General features: G+C 40.5%; 1 protein-coding gene across 4 annotated transcripts in view; it reads left to right on the top strand.

Moving 5' to 3' along the window:
* The first annotated feature begins 1,648 nt into the window (after nt 1-1,648).
* ACBD6 (acyl-CoA binding domain containing 6) overlaps nt 1,649-25,346 on the top strand; it is a 107,548-nt gene continuing 83,850 nt past the window's right edge. For all 4 annotated transcript variants that reach the window (XM_029081128.2, XM_029081127.2, XM_029081126.2 and 1 more), the window contains exons 1-3: nt 1,649-1,862; nt 7,590-7,654; nt 8,670-8,766. In XM_029081128.2, coding sequence (XP_028936961.1) covers nt 1,665-1,862; nt 7,590-7,654; nt 8,670-8,766 — 360 coding nt within the window. In that variant the 5' untranslated portion in view covers nt 1,649-1,664. The remainder of the gene's footprint in view (nt 1,863-7,589; nt 7,655-8,669; nt 8,767-25,346) is intronic.

Genomic DNA, 25,346 nt, shown 5'->3' with positions numbered 1-25,346 from the left:
TCTACCCCAGCGCTGAGAACGGTGCTCGGCACATAGTAAGCGCTTAACAAATAACTACATTATTATTATTATGCCTTCCATTTCCTTTTTGAGCGGCTGCGGTACCCAGTACCGTTGGGATGGATACTTGAAACTGTCAGCTTGTTGTGGGCAGGGCATATGTCTGGTACAGAGAAGCAAGGTGGCTCAGTGGAAGGAGCACGGGTTTGGGATTCAAAGGTCGTGGGTTCCAATCCCAACTCCACCACTTGTCAGCCATGTGACTTTGGGTAAGTCACTTCACTTCTCTGGGCCTCAGTGACTTCATCTGTAAAATGGGGATTAAGACTGTGAGCCCATGTGGGACGACATGAGGACCTGGTATCTATTCCAGTGCTTGGCACATAGTAAGCGCTTAATAAATCCCAACATTGCTATCACATTGTAGTCTCCCAACTGCGGGCCTGGTGGAGGGCGGCCGACACTAATGTGAAAGAATGAAGCATTGACATGTCTCCCTCCTGACAGACTTCAAGACTAGTTTACTGACCGCTCGTTCATTCATATATATTGAGTACTTACTGTGTGCAGAGCACTGTACTAAATGCTTGGAAGGTACAGTGTGGTTCAGTGGACAGAGCACGGGCTTGGGAGTCAGAGGTCATGGGTTCTAATCCCGGCTCTACCCCTTGCCAGCTGTGTGACTTTGGACAAGTCACTTAAATTCTCTGGGCCTCAGTTACCTCATCTGTAAAATGGGGATTAGGACTGTGAGCCTCCCATGCCACAACCTGATTACCCTGTATCTACCCCGGCGCTTAGAACAGTGCTCTGCACATAGTAAGCGCTCAACAAACACCAACACTATTATTATTATTATGTGCAAAGCATTGATTTGGTTGTCCCACGTGGGGCTCCCAGTCTTAATGCCCATTTGACAGATGAGGCAACCGAGGCCCAGAGACATAGTAAGCACTTAACAAATACCAACACTATTATTATTATTGTTATGTGCAAAGCACTGATTTGGTTGTCCCACGTGGGGCTCCCAGTCTTAAAGCCCATTTGACAGATGAGGCAACCGCGGCCCAGAGACATAGTAAGCGCTTAACAAATACCAACATTATTATTATGATTACAATTCGGCAACAGAGAGAGACAATCCCTGCCCAACAACGGGCTGACAGTCTAGAAGGGGAGAGAGAGACAGCAACAGAAGTAGTACTCACGGCATTCCAGGGAAGAAGAGCGGGCCCCGCATGGAGGGAAACTGAGGCACCAAGAGGTGACCTGTTTGTCCGACGGTTGACAGCCGTTTTCCTCTTTCCCCGGGCAGGGGAAGGCCGGGCTGTTGCTAGGGGAGACGGAGCGGCCGGAACCTTTCTCCCGCGCTCCGTGTTTCCGCCGGCCCCGATCGCGGTGGCACCGTCCCGCGGCGCACTCTCTTCCTCCTCCTCCTCCTGCCCCCGACCCCCCAGACCCCCCCGACCCCCCACCCCCGTCCCCCCGGCGGAGGCGCGGTTCCTCCGGCTGGAGCGGTCGGTCCCGTCCGTGAGGCGGTGGCCGCTCGGCCTCCGGAGGCCGCCGGGCTCGGCGGGCGCGGGGGACCCCGAAGGCGGGCGGACCCCCGCGGGCTGGGTCGGCGTGCGCGGCCCCGCCCGGCGTGCGCGCGGCCGCGGGGAACCATGGCCGCGCCCGCGGTGGGGGGGGCGGGGGCCGGCGGCAGCGGGGGCGAGCTGAGCTCGGAAGACGAGGCGGCGGCCCCCGGGGAGGCGTCCAAACAGCTCTGCCACCTCTTCGAGCAGGCCGCGGCGCACCTGCAGGGCCTGGTGCAGGCGGCCAGCAGGGAGCAGCTCCTCTACCTGTACGCCAGGTACAAGCAGGTAAGGGGGCCCTCGGAGACTGCCCTGCCAGCAGCGGGGCTCGGGGGGGGGGGGGCACAGCCCGCGCTGGAGAGTCAGAGGTCGTGGGTTCGAATCCCGCCTCCGCCGCTCGTCAGCTGGGTCACTGGGGCAAGTCTCTGGGCCTCGTTGCCTCATCTGGCAAAGGGGCGTTAAGACTGGGAGCCCCACCAAAGCTTAGAACAGGGCTTTGCACATAATGATAATAATGTCGGTGTTTGTTAAGCGCTGACTCTGTGCAGAGCACTGTTCTAAGCGCTGGGGGAGATACGGGGTGATCAGGTGGTCCCACGTGAGGCTCACGGTCTTCATCCCCATTTTACAGATGAGGGGACTGAGGCACAGAGAAGTGAAGTGACTTGCCCACAGTCACCCAGCTAAGTGGCAGGGCTGGATTCGAACCCATGACCTCTGACTCCCAAGCCCGGGCTCTTTCCACAGAGCCACGCTGATGCTTCACATAGACCACCATTATGATTACTACTATTATTATAATCACGATAATGATGCCATTCCTTCAGCCCCTGCTAGGTGCTAAGCGCTGCTCTGAGCGCCAGGGCAGATGCAAGGTTCGTTCAATTCATTCAATAGTATTTATTGAGCGCTTATTATGTGTAGAGCACTGTACTAAGTGCTTGGAATGGACAATTCGGCAACAGAGACAGTCCCTGCCCAATGGTGGGCTCACAGACTAATTCAATAGTATTTATTGAGCGCTTACTATGGGCAGAGCACTGTACTAAGCACTTGGAATGGACAGTTCAGCAACAGATAGAGATAATCCCTGCTCAGTGATGGGCGCACAGTCTAAATGGGGGAGACAGACAGCAAAGCAAAACAGAACAAAACAAACACAAGGCGACATCATCAAGATAAATAGAATCAAGGAGATATACACCTCATTAAGAAAATAAATAGGGTAATAATATATACAAATGAGCACAGTGCGGAGGGGAAGGGGGAGCAGAGGGACAGGGAGGCTCAGTCAGACTAATCGGAGGAAGGTTGACCCACGTGGGGCCCCCAGGCTTAAATCCCCATTTTCCAGATGAGGTAACGGAGGACAGGAGAAGGGAAGTGACTGGCCCAAGGTCACACTGCAGGCAGGTGGCGGGGACAGGATGAGAAGCCACAGCTGCCCAAGCCCATGTGCTTGCCGCTGAGCCACGCTGCTTCTCAAGACTGTGAACTCGTTGTGGGCAGGGGTTGTCTCTCTTTATTGCTGTAGTGTACTTTCCCCAGCCCTCAGTACAGTGCTGTGCACACGAGGCACTCAATAAATACAAATGAATGAGAAGGAAGGACCGAGACGAGGGGCCTGCGAGGGACAACGTGACAGGGGTGAGCAAGTTGTGGACAGGAGTGTGTCTGTTTGTTGTTCTGTATTCTACCAAACGCTTAGTACAGCGCTTTGCACACAGGTAGCACTCAAATATGAATGAATGAATGAGAAGGAGGGACCGAGACGATGGGCCAGCCAGGGACAACATGACAGGTTTGAACTTGTGTGGGCAGGAGTGTGTCTGTTATATTGTACTCTCCTAAACACTTAGTACAGTCCTTTGCACACAGGAAGCGCTCAATAAAAACTATTGAATGAGTGCATGGCGAAGTTTGGCCATAAGCGCCTTGCACACTGGATGGTCTCTGAGTTCGAACTCGGCTTTGAAATCTCCTTTTGGTCAGAAGCAGGTAGTGGCCTTGTGGAAAGAACCTGGGACGGGGAATCAGTGGACATGGGTTCTAATCCCTGCTCTGCTGCTTTTCTGCTATGTGACCTTGGGCAAGTCACTTCACCTCTGAGTCACAGTTTTCTCATCAATCAGTCAAATTTATTGAGCACTTACTGTGGGCAGAGCACTGTACTGAGCACTTAGGAGAGTACAGTAGAACAGAGTTGGTAGACACGTTCCCTGACCACAGTCAAGAGGATCTGTAAAACAGGGATTAAGACTGGAAGGGACAGGGACTGGAACGTGATTACCCTGTACCTACCCCAGTGTCTATGTCACAACATGTCACATAGTAAGCGCTTTAAAGATATTAGGAAATAAGAATCTTAGCTTCCAGTATCCAAACTAACTTCTTGAACGGGCTCGAACACTTTTCTAAACCCGCCTCTATGTCTAAAATACATTTCGTGTCCACCACTTAATCTCACAAAGTTATTGCCACCCAATGTGGCAGTTAAAGATTTTTGAGGTTCTTAAGGGAATAATCGTGCCATAACAATAACCAAGACAAAGTCCTGCCTTATCACAGTGTATCAATCCCAGTAAATACCTTTTTCCAATCTGGAACTCAGGTGTTCGAATCTGTGCAACTGACAAATGTATTAGAAGAGTATCTGATGCATGTACACCTTAGGGAAGGAAATATTTTTAATGTACCCCATCCAACTATTAAAATTATATTGTCCAACAACCTAGTTGTTAACAAGCTTTCTTCACCTCTGTGCACAGCAGCTGCCTACCCTACTGTCCATATCCGTATTTCCACACCTCTCCCGCCATCTCCATATGCCCGATAGAAGCCTGCCCTGCTGAGAGCTATGCAAATGGGTGGGCATCAAGGCAGGAGAGTGATTCTGCCACCAGAAAAGAAGGGAGGAGACAAAGGGAAATTTTACAGATTAACTATAAAATTAATTGTCAGTCACCAAGACAGTCCTGAGTTTGACAGTACCTGTTAGAACAAATGACAGAGCGTTATTAAATTTGCATCATATTTCTGCTGTTCAGCACATTGGATTTGACTTCATAATACTACCCTCCCTTATGGTACTAACAGGGGGAGATGCCTGAGAACAATGTGGAAATTTTAAACGATTTTAAAAGCTGAGATTGGGTGGAGGGGAGGGAGAAAAGTTTGAAGAAGGCAGGTGTATTGAAATAGGAGAAGCCCCACAGGAGGGAGGAGGGTAACTTGGTCATTCATTCAATTCATTCAATAGTATTTATTGAGTGCTTACTATGTGCAAAGCACTGTACTAAGTGCTTGGAATGTACAAATCGGTAACAGATAGAGACAGTCCCTGCCCTTGACGGGTTTACAGTCTAATCGAGGGAGACGGACAGACAAGAACAACAGCAATAAATAGAATCAAGGGCATGAACATCTCATTAAAACAATAGCAAATAAATAGAATCAAGGCAATGTACATTTCATTAACAAAATAAAGGTCCACTAATTTATTTTCCTTCTGATGAAGTATGTTTGCTGTCACATTGTGCAATTGACTCAATGTAAGTACATTAACGGGCCTGTATTGTTCATATTGAATTGAGCACACAAATAATAAAAGTAATTGTAGTAATTGTTAAGCATTTCCTTCGTGCCAAGCACTGTACTAAGTGCTGGGGTAGATACAATTCTGGGTAATCTTGGTGAAAAATAGGATTTCTGGCCTTGATTAAGGAGCCAGTTCTCCATTCCTAACATTGTTCTAGTGATAAACTTGGTTCCAACTTACATTTTGAGTTAGGATACAGTTGTCAGGAACCAATTATATCACAAATCCGAAGACTTGTAATATTTTTACATCCCTAGTGGGCATGCGTGCCCACTGCTAGAGGTGTTGGGGGCAATTGAACCTAACCTCTAAGGTTGCTGTTGTCTGGTGTCCCCTCTCTTGCCCTTTTCTCTTGAATTTGTCCTGGCTCCCTCTCTCCAGGCTATTAAAGCCCTGGGAAACAGCTGAGAAATAAATACTAGCATAAACATGTGGGGAAAGAGAGGACTAGAACTTTCTGAGCCAGAGAGCATGACAGCAACAGGTAAGGGACAGTGTGGTTTCACCAGCAACTTCCCGCACTCTTCCCTCCCTACTTGGTTCTGAGTTTACCCTCCACATCCAAATGATAGGTTGGAAGCCATGACTGAGGCCACAGTACCTTCCTGTGCAAACCAGTTTACATCATTTGTTGCTCTGTAATTCCTACCTTTATTTCCAAATTTTATTTCTGTTCAATTGAGGTGTGCTTTCCAAATAAATGCCTCCTTACTCACTGTTCACTTAGACAAATATTATATAAAGGGAAGCATGTTTTTCAGACTGAAAATATGGTGTAATTTGAAAGTATTTGCCTTACAGATGCACTCTTGGATTTATATTTTCACATCTGCCTTTTGGGTGGGAAACAACTGTAATTTGTTTACTTGATTTGTCTGTTGATGTCCATTTATATTAATGTTATTTAAATGGTAGCAGGACATAGAATGACTTTAATGGTTCTGGTTTATTGGAAAAAGTCCTTAACTTTGGGTATTTCCATTTTGAATATTATCATCATTTCCCACAAAAGTATTTACTACTTGACAGTGACTTGTATGACAGTGTACTGAGAGTTTGACGAATTCAGGCCAATGTGTGTGTGGGGGTTCATAGTCAATTTGTAATATACTATGAAATTGACAGATTTCCCACTTCAGGAAATTAGTCCTATAAACAAGTTTAGAAGATAGAATACTTGTGATATTTATCTCCTTGTCATTTCCCTGGCCCTTAGACCCACATTCAGTCTAACAACTATCTTAGGTTAGAAGTTTGTTACAATGGGTTTAATCATAATCTTGGTATTTGTTGAACACCAAACTAATTGCTGGGTGATAAGGTCCCACATGGGGCTCACAGTCTAAGTAGGACAAAGAACAGGCATTGAATCCCTCTTTTGCAGATAAAGTAACTGAGGCACAGAGAAGTTAAGTGACTTGCCCAAGATCACACAGCAGGAAAGCGGAAGAACTCAGATTAAAACACAGGGCCTAACTCCCAGGCCCATGCTCTTTATTCTAGGTCATGTGGCTTCCCAGGTGTACTTGTCAGGATATATCATAAGGGGTATTTATTGAGCACTTACTATGTGCAGAGGATTGTACTAAGCACTCGGGAGAGTACAATACAACAAAGTCAGCATATATATCCTAAATGATGTGGATTGACAGAGGGCTAGGTCACACTTGTTAACTGGCTGAGTGATATGGATCCCAATGCATCTAATAGACAAATTCATTTCTGAGGTAGGATATAGCTAGTCAGAAAAAGTTCTTTGTAAACAAAAACATAAAGAAGCAAGATTTATGATTTCGTGACCAATAAGTCACTTTTGATGATAGGAACGGTTTTGTCCATCCGTTTAAATGGTTACACTTGTGGAAGTCGAGTAGTGTGAAACAGACTCATGCAGGTTGACAATTCCACTTGATTGGAAGGCCTCAACTTGAAAACATACTTTGATGCCATCCAGAATTATTCCAGAACTTATTTAGATTTCAGAATTCTTCCAAGAGTGTTTTTTTTTTTAGCTGGGAGAGTCCTGCTTTAGTGGAACTTACTTGAACAGTTGCTTTCAAGAGAATCACATGTATTTAAAAAGGCAATACTACTAGAGGTGGCTTTTGGTGTGGGAGGCTACATTAGCTGGGAAGCAAAATTTGTGTTATGGTCATTTTTGAGTGATGCAGAATAGCTTTTTAACTAATTGAAATTCAGAAATGCCTAAGTGCATTTGCGGTAACATTAAGCATTTTTTATTTTTCCTCCTGAATAGTGTGAATATACTGTTGATCAAAATGTTATTTAATCTTAGGGAAAATAGCTACCTTGCTGTCATAAATATGACTAGTGTAACATGAGGGTTTGAACTTATTACCGTGATAATATATGCACTGCATGTAATCACTTTCTAAGTTTTACTTTTTTCTCTTTAGGTCAAAGTTGGAAATTGCAATGTTCCCAAACCAGGCTTCTTTGACTTTGAGGGGAAACAGAAATGGTAAGACAAATCCTTGGATTTCTAGTCAACTGTTAGGAATCTTTTAGGCTGTTGGGAATTAGTAAAAAGATTAGCATGTTCTTTAGTTAATCTCTCTCCCTCCCTTCCTCCCTCTGTTCAATTGTGATAATGACAAACAAGCAGTAGGTAGAGAGATTAGAAGAATCCGCTCTTACCTAAGACATTCTTAAACTATGCTGTTTACTCTGGTGACCTATTGGATTGGTTATACTTCAGTATATGTTAAAGGTAAAGGAAGGGAGGGCTTTTTTTATCCCTAGTTTAACTGAGGTGCAGCGGTGTCAACTTGAATAAATAAAGGTCCCTGGAATTCCAAATCTTTCATCAAGATAAAATATACACTCTGTTTTCCTGTAACATGAGGGTCACTTTCTTGCAGAACATGAGTAAAGGAAAACTCACTTTGTAGGCTCGCTCTTGTCCGAAGCCACATGCATGCGGACAGCTTGCTCTTCCCACACTGGGTTGTGCTGTAGCCACACAGATGCACTTAGAAGAACTTTCCCTAATCCTGCCATTGTGTTCTGTCCAAAATGGGCAATGAACATTTGTGTCCTGGCAGATCCAAGTGTTTCTGTAAACCTAATGTAAAGGAGATGTGGATGTGGAGATGTGGATCTTCTACTGGTAAAAGGGAATAAACTTTAAGAAGCAGCATGGCCTAGTGGATGGAGCATGGGCCTGCGAGTCAAAAGGTCATGGCTTCTAATCCCACCCTGCCACTTGCCTACTGGGTGACTTCACTTCTCTGTGCCTCAGTTACCTCATCTGTAAAATAGGGATTAAGATTGTGAGCCCCATGTGAGACAGGGACTGGGTCCAACCCAATTTGCTTGTATTCACCCCTGTGCTTAGTACAGTGCCTTGCACATAGTAAACACTTATCAAATACCATAGTTCTTATCATTATTATTATTATTAATAAACAGGCTGATTATACAATTTTCACTGTTAGTCAAAAGATCGTATGTTGGGGTTTTCTTCTGCACTCTAGGGAAGCATGGAAAGCACTGGGAGAAGCAAGCCCCAAGCAAGCCATGCAGGAGTATGTTGCTGCAGTGAGAAAACTGGACCCAACCTGGAACCCTCAGGTAAGAGTCCTGCTGTCATAAATAGATGTAAATGCCACTTATGAATTCTCCATCAAGTTTCTAATGTTAATAAAAAAACATTCCTTGCAGGAAACCTTAATAACTATGATATTTTTAACACTTCATTATATCACTGTACTGAATCAAGACATCATGATACTGCATGCTTTACTTGACAGAAACACTGTCACTCAGTATTAATGCAACTTATTTCCAGCATTCTGGGTACCCATGAAAAAAGAAGTACTAAGGGTTGTAAATCAAAGAACCAGACCAAACATCAGTGATTGGCACAATCTGAGAGAATTTAAATGAGGACAATTTATGTCTACTTAGGGAACAAGAGAAAAAGTCCCTCTTTGATAATCAGACTATATGTCAGAAGCATTTGTCTAGCCCTACAAATAGAGCAGTCTGTGTTGGGCACCCTTCAAAATTATTTAGATAGCCGAGGCTTCTGCCCTGTACAAATTCACAATCAAAACCATGGACTCTATCATTCTCACTTCTTTGCTTTTTGAAGTGTACTTAAAGTCTATAGGATTGAGAAGCAGCATGGTCTAGAAGAAAGAGCACAGGTCTAGGAGTCAGTGTACCTGCGCTTTAATCACAACTCCACGAATTGCCTGCCATGTGATCTTGGGCAAGTCAGTTAACTTCTCTGTTCCTTCATCTATAAAATGGGGATTAAATCTATGAACTCCATATACGTTTGGAGCTGTGTCCAATCTGATCATCATCTACCGACCCCAGTGCTTAATACAGTGAATGGCACATAGTAAGTGTTTAACAAATGAAATTACTGCTATCGTAATATGTCTATAGAAATCTCCTTTATCAAAATTCATGTCTTGTGAAACTTGGGAATCTAATATACAGTATCCCATCCTTTAAGCAGATGGTTAGAAAGATGTAGCTAAAGTAAAATATAATGACCTTCAAGGAAAGAGTATGTTAAGTTTGTGAGCAAAGCATTTTAACACCTTTGAAGATATTTATTTTTAAAACTGAATGTTTTCTCATTCATCTCAGCGATAGGTCTTCTTTGGAGACTTGATATTGTTCATTCTTTGAGCTTATTAACCACCTACTGGCGTACTTCTATTAGAAGGTTCATGACTTTCTTTCAGTTTCCTTTCTTGTTTTGGATAACAGATAAAGAAAAATAAGATTGTTTTCTGAACACTGTAAGTAATTAGACATTTTCACTTGCTTCCATTCCCTTTATAATCTTTAGTCAGTTCCATCTCCTTTTCAATAAGGCGCTCATCTTGTGAGTTCTGAGTTCTGAAGGCAATAGAGCAAAAGTATTTTGAAGGCTAAGGCTGTAGGATTAATCCCACGTATCTTTACCCATCCCTGAAGGTCTCAATACATTATGTTTACTTGAGGCTGCATATTAGAATTCTTAGTCGAGATTTCACTGCACACATTAGTCGATATTCAATATCTTCAATAAACTACTGTTTAATAGGCAAACAGATGGAGCTGTTCTGTTTTTTAGAGAGAAAGAGAAATTTCTCTAGCGTGGCTCAGTGAGTGGAAAGAGCCTGGGCTTGAGAGACAGAGGATGTGGATTCCAATCCTGGCTCTGCCACTTGTGTGCTGCGGAACCTTGGGCAAACCACTTAACTTCTCTGTGGCTCAGTTACCTCATCTGAAAAATGGGGATTAAGACTGTGAGCCTCACGTGGGACAAACTGATTAACTTGTATCTACCCCAACGCTTAGAACAGTGCTTGGCATATAGTAAGTGCTTAACAAATACCATTATTAGTAGTAGTAATAATAAACATTGATTACTCTAAACTGAGTATTTTCTTTTATACATTTCTGGATTGCTATTATTTCAGTTAATACTCCTGATTTAAACAGAGAGATTGTAAAGGATATCTTTGGTCCTGCACTCTGTAAAAATGAACAGATCGTAAGAACCTTTCTGATATTACTAATGTCTCTTCTACAGTGTTTTTTCTTTCTCTTCAGTTTATTTCCTTTTCATCATCCCACTTTTACAATTCTTTTGCAACCACAAGGGGGAGCTCAGGGTATGAAAATTAAAATATCGTACTGTATTTTGTCCTCGGGAAACTGAAGATTTTTGAACGTATCAGTGGAACAAGCATTCTGGTGTCCCTAAGTAAAACTGTGTTTTGTGTCTCTGGGTGGCAGGGGGAAGAAGAGATGGAGGGGGATTGATAAAGTGGAAGTGCCTGATACCTCAATAGTTTGGTACTTCAAAACCCTGGATTGAGAACAGAAAATCTTTGTTCTTCTGGTCTGACACCATCCTGGACTTAGTCTAGGAGATCCAGTGGAGCTGCTGGGAGCCCCATTCTATATACCCCTGTCTCCAGCCCAGGTCTGGTCTCTAAGCACCCGGAATTATGCTTGTAATAGTAAGTTTTGGTATTTATTGAGCACTTACTCTATGCAAAACACTGTATTAAGTGCTTTAGAGAGTACATTAGACCGGGCACACAATGTCTGCTTTCAAGGAGCTTTCAGTGTAGCAGAACAGTGGTATTAATACTTTGAGAGCCCACATAGTGCAATGCACTGGCAAAAGCACTTAGAAAGTTTGAAATAAAGAAGGGACATGTTTCCTACCTGAAAGAAATTTGCCTTATAATTGGGGAACTAGACAAACAAATGTTTCCAAGTAGAGAAATCAAGATAAATAACTATGATTAAACAACTGTATATAGTAATATTAATTATTATTGGTATTTGTTACTATGTGCCAGGCATTGTACTAAGCACTGGGGTAGATACTAGGTAAAAGGATTGAACATAGTTCCTGTCTCACAAGGGGCTCACAGTGTTCATCCCTATTTTACAGATTAGAAAACGGAGGCACAGAGAAGTGAAGCGATTTCTCCAGGGTCACATAAGCAAACAAGTGGCAGAGCCAAGATTAGAACCCAGGTCCTCTTGACTCCCAGGCGCCCATGCTCTATCCATTAGGCCACGCTGCTCCTCTGAGTGAATATACAACATTCATGAAGAGCAGGTTTTGGGATCTGCATTGAGTCCTTCCTTCTTCCTCTCCAGTGCAAAAAGATTTCACCATAGACATTTGGTCCCAGGGACGGTCTGGGGCTAGTCCTCTGCAGTGGTTTCCACCATGAAAAGGAATCTAGTTCTCTTTTTTTGTAAATGTTAAAAATTCAGTGAATTAAAACTAACAGTTTTATATGCTGAATGTATTTGTTCTTTAAAGTGTTCAAGCTATGGGAATGACTATTTAAAACTATTCAATTATGTGGGTTGGGCTTAATTTCTTTTGGGTATGTCTCTTATTTTCTCAATAATGTTGAAATGTTAATTACCCATTGGGTATATAATACTGAATTAAGGGCTTTGCACCAAGCTATGACTTTTTTCCTCTACATTTTAAACTGTGAGAATCAACAAAAGTCAAAAGTAGAAGTTGTCAGGAACCTTAGTTGAATTGATGTTTGTGATTTTTACTTTAATCAGGGTGACAAATTTTTTGGTATCACAGGGCTGAAAGGGACCTGAGCGGCCAAACTAATTCATCTCCTTGCTTCCAGCCTGGACTGCTCCTAAATTACCTAGAGAGAATTGTTTGGTGCTTTTTTGTTTTTGTTTTTTAGTTAAAAAAAAAAACGAAACTTCCCTTGGTGATTTGTTTCTGTGGCTTCCATCTATTTTATTTAGGGGAATTCTTCCCTTCTATGTTTCTTCATGTAATTTAAACTCATCATCTCTTATCCTGTATTCCCAAATTTTTTGTTTGTCCCACATCACCGTCTTCTCTTTAGTCCAATTCCACTTCCTCTAGGCTTGTCTTAAAGGACCACTTTCCCAAATTCTTGTTCACTTTCATTCCTCTCCTCAGGCCACATATGTCATATTAGCAACCTGCAGGTCACCTGCAACCCTCTGGAAGGTTCTGCAAAGCCCATCCAAGCCAGCCGGCTCCAGCAGGAGATTAGGAGGTGAGGGATGCCTTTGAAGGTACCCACCCACCCCCACCTCTGTTGACACTCTGACTTCTTTCTCCAGCTCAGGGATGAAGACCCCTCTTGCTTCCATTTCTGGGAGCTGTTCTGTGTTGTCTCTCTGGACTGTAGCTCCCCGTGGACAGGGAACGTGTCTACCAACTCTGTTGTACTCTCCCAAGTGCAAAGTACAGTGTTGTGCACCAGTAAATGTTCAATAAATACCATTGCTTGATTGTTGGATTGAATGGTTTCCCTGGGTCACCCTACATGCCAGAAGCCACAGAAAGCAGCCTTTGGCAGTAGCAACAGCACTGACCCCTTGAGCTCAGAGCTGGATCAAGGGCAGTTGGCAAGCACCCTTTGAGGGTGGGTTCCACCGATTGGCTCCTCTGCCACCTCTCTTGCCAGCTGGAGTGAGTGTAAATGTGTGTGTATGTGCCTGCTTTCTCTCCTTCACATCTTGGACCGCAGTCCCTGCTCCAGTGGAAGCCCCATCAAATAATCCTTTATTGGCAAGAAATTAGTGCAGATTTTTCTAATCAATTTAATTTTTTTATATTCTATTTAATAATAGTGTAGCACATTGCTAATTCATCAAGTTCTTCCATAACACATGTTCTCACTAGGGGTTTATTATTAAGGAGCTGTAAGCCCAGTTTTGAACAAGTTCCTCTTGGTAAGTGGATTAATTGAATTTTTATGTGGATTTTTATGTGGATTCAGTTCCCGTTTCGGTCATTTTCCTACAGGCACATGAAAGTTAGCAAAATATTTAATTTTAAAATTGGGCAGGGTGAGCAAAATGAGGAGCAGGATATTTAAATTACACTGAAATTTACTAGCTAATGGCATCCTATATTGTAGAAACCATAAGATCTTGAAAACAATGATGTTTCTAGAGTTTTGGTTAGGAAACAAGGAGATTTGAAAGGCCGAAATTCTTTTGCTTGTTTGGATGGATGGAATTGTAAAATCAGAGCTCATTTCATTTCAATCGACTGCAGAGGGCAATGTGACCTAATATAGGCAGAGCAGCTTCTGTTGCTACTCTTACCTATAATTCGCTGTGGATGCGGTCAAGCTTCATCATGCTTAGATAATATTTTACAGCCATATGTTGAGCCTCGTTTTCCTTGAATTTATAGAAACTAGCAAAATAAGTCTGTCGGGTAGGTTACATTTTAAATTGTTTTAAAAGGGTATTTTTTAAAAAGATATTTAAAAAGCTCATATACCCTGAGTTAGAAATGCATTTATGAAAAATTAATTAAGGTGGTTACTTCAGATTTGAGGGCCTGAGAATTTGGATCTTTTTTTTTTAACTGATATGAATGATCTTTCAGGATTTCTATCCAACATATTGCATTTAGGTTTAGCTTGTGAGATTTAGAAAGTGAGGCTGCTTTGGTTTGTATTATCCAATATATCAATCAGTGGTATTTTTTGAGCTTTTACTCTGTGCAGAGCACTATACTAAGAACTTTGGAGAGAACAATGCAATACAGTTGGTGGACATGATCATAACCCATGAGAAGTTCACAGTCTTAGTGGTGAGCTTGCAAATAATAGAGCAGCAGCTAGAGAAAAGCCACACCTCTACCTCCCATTTAGTTTGTTGGCTCAAACAGACAGTGAAATAAGTGGTATATTTTTTACACAATTCACCAACTTATGAAATAGTATCCAATAAGATGTATTCAAAACAGAGCAGGTCTGTATCCTTGCATGTACACTGAAGTGAGGTTTTTTTTTAATCTAAGTATAGGAGTTATTCTGTGACTAGATTAAACTATGTCCTGTATTAGAACCATGTATCAACAACAGATTTAAGTTTAGCACTTCAAATGTATCTGTGGAAAAAAAGAGAGTTCATTCTTTAGGCATTATAAGAGCATGGAATCAAGAACAATATTTAAAGATAATTTATTCACTGGAGAATAACATTTTATGGTTTCAAAATACAGTTGGTAACTAGAATTTAGCTAAGAACTATGACATGTAATGCCTATTTTTGTGGTGTTACCCTGCAGTTGCTTTTGTAAAGGTAGATTGCAGTTAAGAATAGAATGTTTTTGGCAAATTCATTATGAATGGGCAAATAGGTTTGCACTTGATATATTCAACTTATTCTATACATTTGTTTTAGTTATTCTTAATTTCACTTTTTCAGAAATTCTAACCAGTAAAAAAAAAATGAGTTCCTATTTGTGATCTGTCTTTTAATATCATGTTTAGGTAAAAATCTTCCAATGAGAACTTTCTGTATTTAAAAATAATGAATTGGATCATAGAGTTTAAATCATTGAAACCATGAAAATGGAGCATTTTGACATTGGTATGATTATTTAACCTAGGATAAGGGTTTTTTTGTGACTCTCATGTAATATCCAAACACTGTATCAGGATACAATGGATGATGAATTTTTCACCTCCTTTTCTAGACTAGACTAGATTCTGTAAACATCAACTTGAAAATCAAATTTAGTTCAGTACCAAAAAGTGTCGTATTTTATTGATGTGTAAGTGGAATTTACTTCAGTAATAAATTAATTTTCCATTAACATCTTATGACCTGACTAGTCCTTTCAACATGAAGATATCAATAGAATCACAGTGGCTTTTATTAAAACCGATCATAAATGCTACAATTTAACTCCTCATTTACAGCAATGAACTGAGCTATCACGTGAAATACCTCCAAACTAGTTAACTCGTATTTTTAGTTTAGTGTACATACATAAATTAACGGGTCTGTCATATCTAATTTCAACTATTTGAATCTAGAATGGCATGTGAGTGTATCATTTCCCGATTTCAGCCATCTAAAGATATTAGGTTTGGTGGGTGGTAGAGAACACAGCAGTGTAAATATGAATTCCATAGATGATGGTGATATCTGTGTGCACGCATCAAATACTAAATGTTGGATATTTTGAAATGTTGGCTTATGTTTGGACAGCCTCCTTTATGATTCTTTTGGTACCACAGTTAATATTCTGTTCTGCTTTAGTAGTAATAATTTTTGGCATTTATTAAGCATTTACTAGGAATTAAACACTGGTGTACATACAAGATAATCAAATGAAACAGTGCTCGCTGTCTGTGACAAAAACAGGGACTTGTCTTACTCCCAGACCCATGCTTCTTTCTACTAAACCATTAGGACCAACTTTGAAGCTTCATTATAGCACTTTAACTTAGTCTGGATTTGCTGTTATAAAGCAAGATATCCTCCTGATCTCTTTTCAGATGGTTTCATAGCTCTTCATCTTACATTTGGACAATCCCAGAACCATTTCTTTTTGCAATTCTCAATGGATGGAATTGACTATTACGAGACCCACTTAGTTAATTAGAAACTGTAACTGTAACAGGATAGAGAACTGATGTTTTCTATTTGTTCTTGAGATTTGTGAATCACCAAAATGTTTTTGAGGCATTCATTCTGCTAGATATAAAAGGAAGAGGAATTCCTGATAAGGAAGGCAGTTTTGTTCAATTTAAAATTCTACTCCTGCTAAGTCTTGGTTTTGTGTAAAAACAGACTATGAATTATAAAGTGGGTACAGACACATTCTGCCAATATTAGTATATTAGCAGTCATTTTACTTGAAGTGCTTAATTACCGAGATTATCCTAATTCACTTCTTAGTCTCTGGTAACAACTTTGCAGGCTACCAGAGGTACTATTTCATATTGGGAATAAATAAGTTTATTAAACTGAAATATTTACCCCTTTGAAGTCGCCTGTTAAATTAGTAATTTCCAGTATACCTTTGTATCTTTGCAAGCATAGAAAAACAGTCTTGTCTTGCTTCTGATGTGGTTTATGATTAAAATTAATCAGCGGTATTTATTAGGTGATTATTTTGTGAAGAGGCATTGTACTAAGAGCTTGGTATACACTTGGATAGACACAGTTCCTGCCCTCAAGGAGCTTACTCTCTAGCAGGGGGAGCCAGGCATTAAAATAAATTGCAGGTAAAGGAAGCAACCTAATATAAAGATATCTGCATAAATACCAGCTGGGTGGGGTGAATACCCAAGTGCCTAGGGGGTGGAACTAAGAGCATGGGTGAGGCCCTAAGGAGGGAGAATAAGGAGGGAGAGCATAATCAAGGAAGGTTTCCTGGAGGAGATATGATTTTAATAGGGCACTGACAATGGAGAACCTGCTGGTATGTCAGATATGTAGGGGGAAAGAGTTTCAGGGAGGAGGGAGGGTGTGTGCAAGGGGGTCAACGTCAGGTAAGGCGAGAGCTAGGGACAGTAAGTAGGCATCAGAGGTCTGAAGTGTGCAGACTGGGTTGTAGTGGGAGAAGAGCGAGGGTAATTTGGGTGATTGAATCTGATGCTAGAGATGGATGGGCAACCCTGAGAGGTACTTGAGTCGAGGGGAATCATGTGCTGATGGATTTTTTTCGAAAAATGATCTGAGCAGCAGAGTGTAGTGTGGACCAGAGAGGAGAGAGACTGGAGTCAGGGAGGTCAGGAAGGAGAATGATGAAGTAGTCTAGAAGGGATATGAGAATTGCTTGAACCAATATGGTAGCAGTTTGGATGGAGAGGAAGGAGCAAATTATGGAGATGTGGAAAATGCATGTTGAAGGGGAGAGTTGAGTCAAGGATAATACCAAGGTTGAAGACTTGTGAGACAGAGAGGATATCTAAAGTGATGGGAAAGTTGCTGGGAAAGAGTTCTGGAGGGTAGTTGGGAAATTCAGTTTTGGACATGTTGAGCTTGAGGCACCCATGGCAACATCCAGGTAATGGATGTTCTGAAGGCAAGAGGAGATGTGAAATTGGTAGAAAAAGGGAGAGGTTGGCGACTGGAGATGTAGATTAAGGAGTCGTCTACATAAGGTGGTGGTTGAAGCTGTGGGAGTAGATGAGCCCCTCAGAGAGTGAGTGGTAATTGGAGAATAAAAGGTGACTCAGGACTGAGTCTGAAGGGACCCCTCAGTTGGGGTGGGAGGCAGAGGAGGAGCTGGCGAAAGAGACTGAAGAGGATTGGTCATAGAGATAGGAGAATCAGGAGAGGACAGTGTCACTGAGACCCAAGTTTTGAGACTCAGTTTTCCAAGACAGGAAGGTCTTGGTTTTCAGTTGCTGAATCTTGACAATTTGGAAAATTAGTTCTCATTTTACTAAATTAGCAAAAAAGGGTTCCCTTGGACAAAAAATTATTTTAAAAAAAATCATATAAAGGCTCGTCTCACTTCTCAGACACTAGGGTTGTCCTAACCCTGGTCTGGAATGCCCTCCCTCCCCATATCCATCAAACTAGCACACTTCCACCCTTCAAAGCCCTACTGAAAACTCACCTCCTCCAGGAGCCCTTCCCAGACTGAGCCACCCATTGCCCTGACTCCCTCCCTCTGCTCTACCCTCTCCCCACCCACAGCACCTGTATATAATATGTACATATTTATTATTCTATTTATTTTATTAATGATGTGTATATATCTATAATTCTATTTATTCATATTGACAATTTTGATGCCTGTCTAGTTGTTTTGTGTCTGTCTCCCCCCTTCTAGACTATGAGCCAGTTGTTGGGTAGGGATTGTCTTTATTTGTTGCCGAATTGTGCTTTCCAAGTGCTTAGTACAGTGCGCTGCACACAGTAAGTGCTCAATAAATACGATTGAATTGAAAAGAGGTGAAGTCGTCTCCAATTATTGACCCCCGGGTGACTAAAAACTTTCAGTACTTCTGTTTTAATTATATCTCTTCTCTCTTTTTATGACTTGAAATACATGTTATGATCTCTGTGAAGGTAGACTTGAATCGCAGTACAGTAATTCAGTGCAGCACTGGATTTCCTCCAAAGCCTGACTCAGTAAGACAGATTTCGTAAGATTGTTTGGCTTGTAGAGGTAATGATGAGCTACCTTTTAATCGGTCCTTTGAGATTCAATTCAATTAATTTAGAATGTTTTGAATGCCTAAAGATACATGGCACTGAACTAGATGCTACGACTGCACTGACATATTCTAACCCATGATACTAAATAATATCATCTTGGATTTATATAGCATTTTCCTTTAAAAACAGCATTAGGAGCCCAAATACTTTGGATCTGTGCTAAAGTTCAGTACAAGGAAATATAAATAAGCTCACAGTATCAAACTGGTGGATTTATATCAGTTTCTACTAGTCCTGATGATTAATATGAAATTATAAACCCTTTTATTTGAATTATTTTAAGACTAAAGTTGTTGTACAGTGCTTGGCACCTTGTAAGTGATTGACAAATATTACTCACAGTATCTTGGAAGCGGTGAAATTTAAATGTGTAATAAGTTAATTTATTTCTTTTAAGGTGAAAATGCAACAAACGCTAAAAGTATAATTTTCTTAGTTGTGTGTTTTGCATGTCAGCCTGAAGTTGTATGAAGCTATCTAATCTTTCTATCCCTGATGAAACAACTGCAGAACTTAAGATCCAAAGAGAATTGAAGTATTACAACAGACCATATGCACATGCATTTTGGGTTTTGGGTTTAGTTGCTTGATTTTAATTTATTGGAGGAAGAGTGGTTATAATAATAATAATGTTGGTATTTGTTAAGCACTTATGTGCAGAGCACTGTTCTAAGCGCTGGGGTAGATACAGGGTCACATGAGGCTCACAGTCTTAATCCCCATTTTACAGATGAGAGAACTGGGGCACAGAGAAGTTAAGTGACTTGCCCACAGTCACACAGCTGACAAGTGGCAGAGCTGGAATTCGAGCCCATGACCGCTTACTCCCAATCTGTTATCAATCTGTGCTGAAGTCATCTTTAATAATTTTCAGTTTTAATTGTTCATAGTTTTAGTTTTAAGCCCTTATGTGATTTAATAAACATGTCATTCATATTTTTATATTTTTATATATTAAGCAGATTATCTATTAGATTTAAGTTACTGAGCAACAAGAGAAATATTTTATTTGGATTTGTTGAAGGAAAGAACAGAAGAAACATTGAAGTATCAGAATGGACTGTCTGCTTATGCTTCATTATCTCTGTAATAAGTATCCAATTTGTTCAGTTACTTGGATGTAGAATTTGGCAGTTGTCTTTCATGATTATGTAGTTTGAGATGAAGCTATCTAAAAAATGTTTGCATTCTTTGGTTTAAGTGTTGGTCAGATATTGTTTCTTGCAGAATAATATTTAAATAGCCCTAAGCAGGCAGTCTTAGTCTAGATAGTTTTGTGGGGGTTTTTTATTCCTTTCCAAGCAAATCCTAGGCTGTCTTTACCCACTACTTCATAATTTACAACAAAGCATAAAATGAAAACATCAATGTAGAAATATGACTTGGGACTCTTTGGTAATAATCTCAATATCAGTGCAGGACAGCAAACATTATATCCCTCTAGAATATAGCTGGACACTATTCAGGATCCATTTTATTTAGGAATTCCAATTTCCTGATTATTTGGTTAGTATTCCTTCTCCCTTTTTTGCATTCAATTGAGGGTTTTCTCTTATCTTTGATTTTATGTCTCTGTAGAAATTTATGATCTTGTGCTTTATTTATGACAGTCTTCATTCAGGCAATTGATTGAAATACAATAAAGTCAAATTTAGGAGGCATTTCACAGAAGCTTGAATTTGAAAAGTGAAAGAGTGCTAATTTTGAAGGTTCAAGGCACCAGATAAAATTTGTTCCTCTCCTCACCCTTCCTTGTTTTTTTTTTCCAAATCCCTGATCTTTTTGTTGCTTTCCATGTCTGACTATTCTTAAAATTTGATCATATTAATCACCTATCTTGAAAGAAATGGGGAAGGTTGGTTTCTTCCTAGGAAGAGGACAGAAATTGATTTCTCTAGATTCCTATTGATTTTATTGCTCGTGTTTTTCTTCCTTTGTATGGCACAGTTTACTCCTGGACTATGAATATGAAGTATGAAAATCTACAATTTAACTCTATAGTTAACCTAGACGAGATTGAGGCACAGTGAGTGAGTTGACAGAGGAGCGAATTGTGTTGGCTGGGTTATAGTAGGAGAGGAGTGAGGTGAGGGAGGAGGGTGATTGAGTGCTTTAAAACTGATGGTAAGGAGTTTCTGTTTGATGGGCAACCACTGTAGGTTCCTGAGGAGTGGGGAAACATGGACTGAATGTTTTTGTAGAAAAATAATTGGGGCAGCAGAGTAAACTCTTGACTGGACTGGGGAGAGACAGGAGGCAGAGAGTTCAGCAAGGAGGCTGATACAGTAATCAAGGAGAAAAGGATTAGTGCTTGGATTAATGTGGTAGCACTTTGAGTGGAGAGGAAAGGACAGATTTTAGTGATGTTGTGGAGGTAATCAGTGAGTGAGCTTGAAACTACATACAGTTATTCAAATGTGAAAAAGTTAACTCTGAAGATACAATAATAGGCAGGATTCATGTGGAGATATGCATTGGGAAACTTGTTTTTGAAGAGTTGATGTCGAAAACAGTCTACCATATTTTGATATAGCTTGGATGGCCCTAATAATAATAATAATGATAATGATGTTCTTTCCCCCTCCCAGCCTCACAGCACTTATGTACATATCTGTAATTTATATTAATGTCTGTCTCCCCCACTCTAGACTGTAAGTCTGTTGTGGCTCTAAACTGTAAGTCTGTTGTGGGCAGGGAATGTGTCTGTTTATTGTTGTACTCTCCCAAGCACTTACTACAGTACGCTCTGCACACAGTAAGCATTCAATAAATGCTATTGAATGAATTGAATGAATGAATAAATACCTGGATGAAGGTTAAACACTGTTCCTTTCCCTCAGGGAACTCAAAACTGATAGAGGCAAATTCTCTGCTACAATTGTACAAACTTTCAGCCTCTGCCTTTATGAAATGAAATTGTTTAATGGTTCTAATTGATTATAAGTATGGTGGGGAAAAAAGGACAATAAAGTTATACAGAGCGAATTCTATTGAATGTATGGAATTTTCCAAGGGCTATATGAAGAAATGGTTTAAAATAGGTAGAACTATACCTGGCTAGATGTAGCACAAACTATAAACTCTTAAAGAGGCATAGGTGGGTTCGATTGCTGATCAGCGCTTTATGTTTTTGTTATTTTAAAAAAAATGGCAGTAGGTTTTGATATGTTTGCCCATTGATTATGTTTTCAGAGCGTGGCTGTTATATCTAAATTATGTGTTCATCATTGCTTTTGTCAATTTACATTTTGCATTCAGGATATTGATGTTGAGTATGAGAACTGAATATTGTATTGCTTAATTTTGAAACTCACTCCTGTGAAAGAGCTATTAAATGGAGCAATTTAATATAGATGTTCAGCACTTTATGGATAATTCAGTGTTCGGATGAATTCAGCAAATGCAGTCCTGTTTTGGTTCAGTGTCTTTAGATTGTAAACATGTTATGGGTAGGGAACGTATCTGCTAATTCTGTTGTATTGTACTCTCCCAAGCTTTTAGTACAATACTCTGCACATAGTAAGTGCTCAATAAGTACCAATGATTGATTGTTATTGGGTAATATCTGGGAGGCTGTTGGGTAAAGGAGTGTTTGAGATTGGTTGTGATGCTTTTTTCTAGAAAAAAATCGCATCTGTATCAATACATTTCATTTGCATAAATTAGATGTGCAGTAAATGTGATTTGTACATTTTAAAGAAATTCTTGGGTTTTTTGCTGACTGTTGCGCTCACTAAATGTAAATAAGAGCAATTCAACTGATTCCCTGCAAAGCAGTCTTTCTTTTCATTTAATAAAAGAAAATCATAGTACAAAAATATTCAAAAAGGAAAGGTATTTCACAGGGTCACTAGTTCTCTTACTCTTAAGAATCATACCTTGCTAATTGATTGCTAAGGCAATCAATCTGTGGCATTTATTGAGTGCTTACTTGTGCAGAGGACTGCACTAATCATTTAGAGGAGTACAAAACAATAGAGTAGGAAAACTCAATCCCTGACCTCTAGGATTTTATAATCTAATGGGGGAAACAGAAATTAAAATAAATTAATATAGATGGGGAAGCAACCGAGTATAAGGATATGCCCGTAAGTGCTGTGGGAGTGGGGTGAGTATCAAACTGTGTGCAAAGTACTGTAAGTGAAGGGTAAAAGTATAATGGAGGAAAAATTAGGCATGGTCCCCGACCCTCCCAAGGGTTTCCAATCTGAAAATAAAAGGGGAGAAAAAAAAGCAAGGGACCCACAAGGAAAAATTGAAGTAACAAAATAACAAGATAATAATAAAAACAGGAAGAAGTGGTGTTAGTTCATTCATTCAGTTATATTTAATGAGTGCCTACTGAGTGCGGAGCACTGTACTAAGCACTTGGGAGAGTACAGTGCAACAATAAATAGATTCCCTGCCACAATGAGTTTATAGTCTAGAGGGAGCCGGTACGGATAGAGAGCAGTTTTTAGGCTTTTCATCAGTTCAGCAGGTCAGTGCAGAGTCCAGGGATCACAACAGGTCAGTGCAGAGTCCAGGGATCACAACAGGTACGGCCTTACCAGCATTCAACTGTCTTACAGAGAGCAACAGTTTCCACTAGCTCCCGCCTCGATTGGGAGCATTAAGAGAGGTTGACCTGCAAGCTTCTTCATAACCTGCCCTTTTCTATCATCTAGCCCACTGTTGTCAATCAATTCAGGGATCATTTTTGTCGTCTCTCATACTGCCTTCCTCTTGGACTTTTTTTTCCACTGCATAATACCACCTCTTTCCTGCAGCCTTAATTCAGATCCAATATAAGTAGTCAATTTAATAATGGTAATAGTGGTATTTAAGTGCTTACTAGATGCCAAGCCCTGTATTAAGCACTAAAATAGATACAAGATGTTCAGGTCCCGCATAAGACTCATCATCTGATAAGGAGGAAGAACAGGTATTGAAACCCCAGTTTGCATTTGAGGGAACTAAGGTACGGAGAAGATAAGTGACCTGCCCAAGATCAAACAGCAGGTGAGTGGCAGGGCCTCTGGCTTCCAGGCCCCCTCTTTCCACTGCTTCTCGTGTACTACTTGTTAGCCCTGAAACAGTTTGGAGAGGGAGAAGGTAGGCACTCTAATGACAAATATGTAGGTTTCAATTATGCCCCAGACTCTTTTCGCCCATTAACCCCACATAGTTATTAATTGATTTCTTTATGGAATAACAGAGGATGAAATGAAGAAACTGGCTTTGTAACTGCTTATAAAGAAAGGTTTTGGTTATTCTCTTAATTTAATAAAATCTGGCATGAGATTTAGACACTGGTCTGGGCAAAGTACACTGGAGTGAAAATTATATTTCAGTGATTCATTTGGAAGGAGGGAGAATGTGGCTAAAGGTCTTTAGCAGAAGGAATAAGAACCTTTAAAAGAATCAATATTTTGGGTTGATTCAGAAAATTCTCAGAGGAAAATTTTGAGCACTGTGAACAAAAATACTTATGGTACTTGTTAAGCGCTTACTATGTGCTAAGCACTGGAGTAGGTACAGGTTAATCAGGTGGGACACGGTCTCTTTCCCATATGGGGCTCACAGTCTAAGTAAAAGGGAGTAGGATTTAATCCCCATTTTACCGATGTTAAAGTTAAGTGACTTGCCCAGTGTCATACAGCAGACATGTGGCAGAGCCAGAATTACAACTAAGGCCTGTGCTCTTTCCACTAGGCCAAGTTGCTGCCTGCACAGAAATAATCCAACTAAAATAATACTGTTTAAATATATATTCAAATCCAGCTATTTGCAGAAGTACAGAATTTTAGTATTATGCTATTGATTCTCACAATACAGTTGCTTGTAAAATCACACTCAATAAAATTAACAGTATTGTTTAAATTATATATATATTTTTCATTAACTTAGGCATCCATATGTGCTCTGTTTTTGAGATTTTGGAAGATGTACACAGAATAGGGTTTTTTCATCATAATTCTAAATCTTAGTAATAATACTATTTTGCGCTTAGTGTTTGCAGAGCACTGTTTTAAGTACTGGCAAAGAATACACAAGTGGGGCCCTCAAGGGCTCACAACTTAAAAAGATGTTACTGTGCTATTAGCCAAATTTTCATTTAGAATTCAATGTTGACTTTGAATTAAATCTCCCCACAGGATGCATTTTATGGTGGTTCCCAACGTGTATGTATGTTGGCAGCTTTTTATAATTTTCTTTATCAGGTATCATAGATTTAGATAAATTTTATGATTATTTTAGAAGGTTGGGCAGTTTGAGAATTCAACTATCACTGTAATCAGACACCACATTATATACTAGAGACTAAAGGCAAAGTATCTAGAATGCTGAGTCTTCCAGTCAAACAGATTTTTCAGAGGTTCTTTGAAAATATTCCAGTTGCTGATTCATGCTTACCCACTGCAAAAAGCAGCTTCTTTGAGCCAAGAATTATTGAAAAAGGATTATTAAAAAAGGATGGTTTGGGTAGATATTAATAAAGTTGCTGGACTGCCCTAGGACTGAAGGGAAGGACGATGGGGAAAGCAAGCCTCCCTTAGGCAGGGGTTTTGAAACTCTCTCCTCTCCTTCTCCACTCCCCTATTTTGAGTCCCCACTGCGTCACTGCCATCCTCTGGCAGTGAGCTAAGTCAAGCCAGCTCAAAGTTGGACAGGACCACATGAGGGTGGCGTTAAACGAT

The sequence above is a fragment of the Ornithorhynchus anatinus genome, chromosome 16 (assembly GCF_004115215.2).
Source record: "Ornithorhynchus anatinus isolate Pmale09 chromosome 16, mOrnAna1.pri.v4, whole genome shotgun sequence".
Taxonomy (NCBI): Eukaryota; Metazoa; Chordata; class Mammalia; order Monotremata; family Ornithorhynchidae; genus Ornithorhynchus; species Ornithorhynchus anatinus.
Note: the sequence above shows the minus strand (reverse complement) of the source record. Positions and strands in the feature narration are given on the sequence as shown.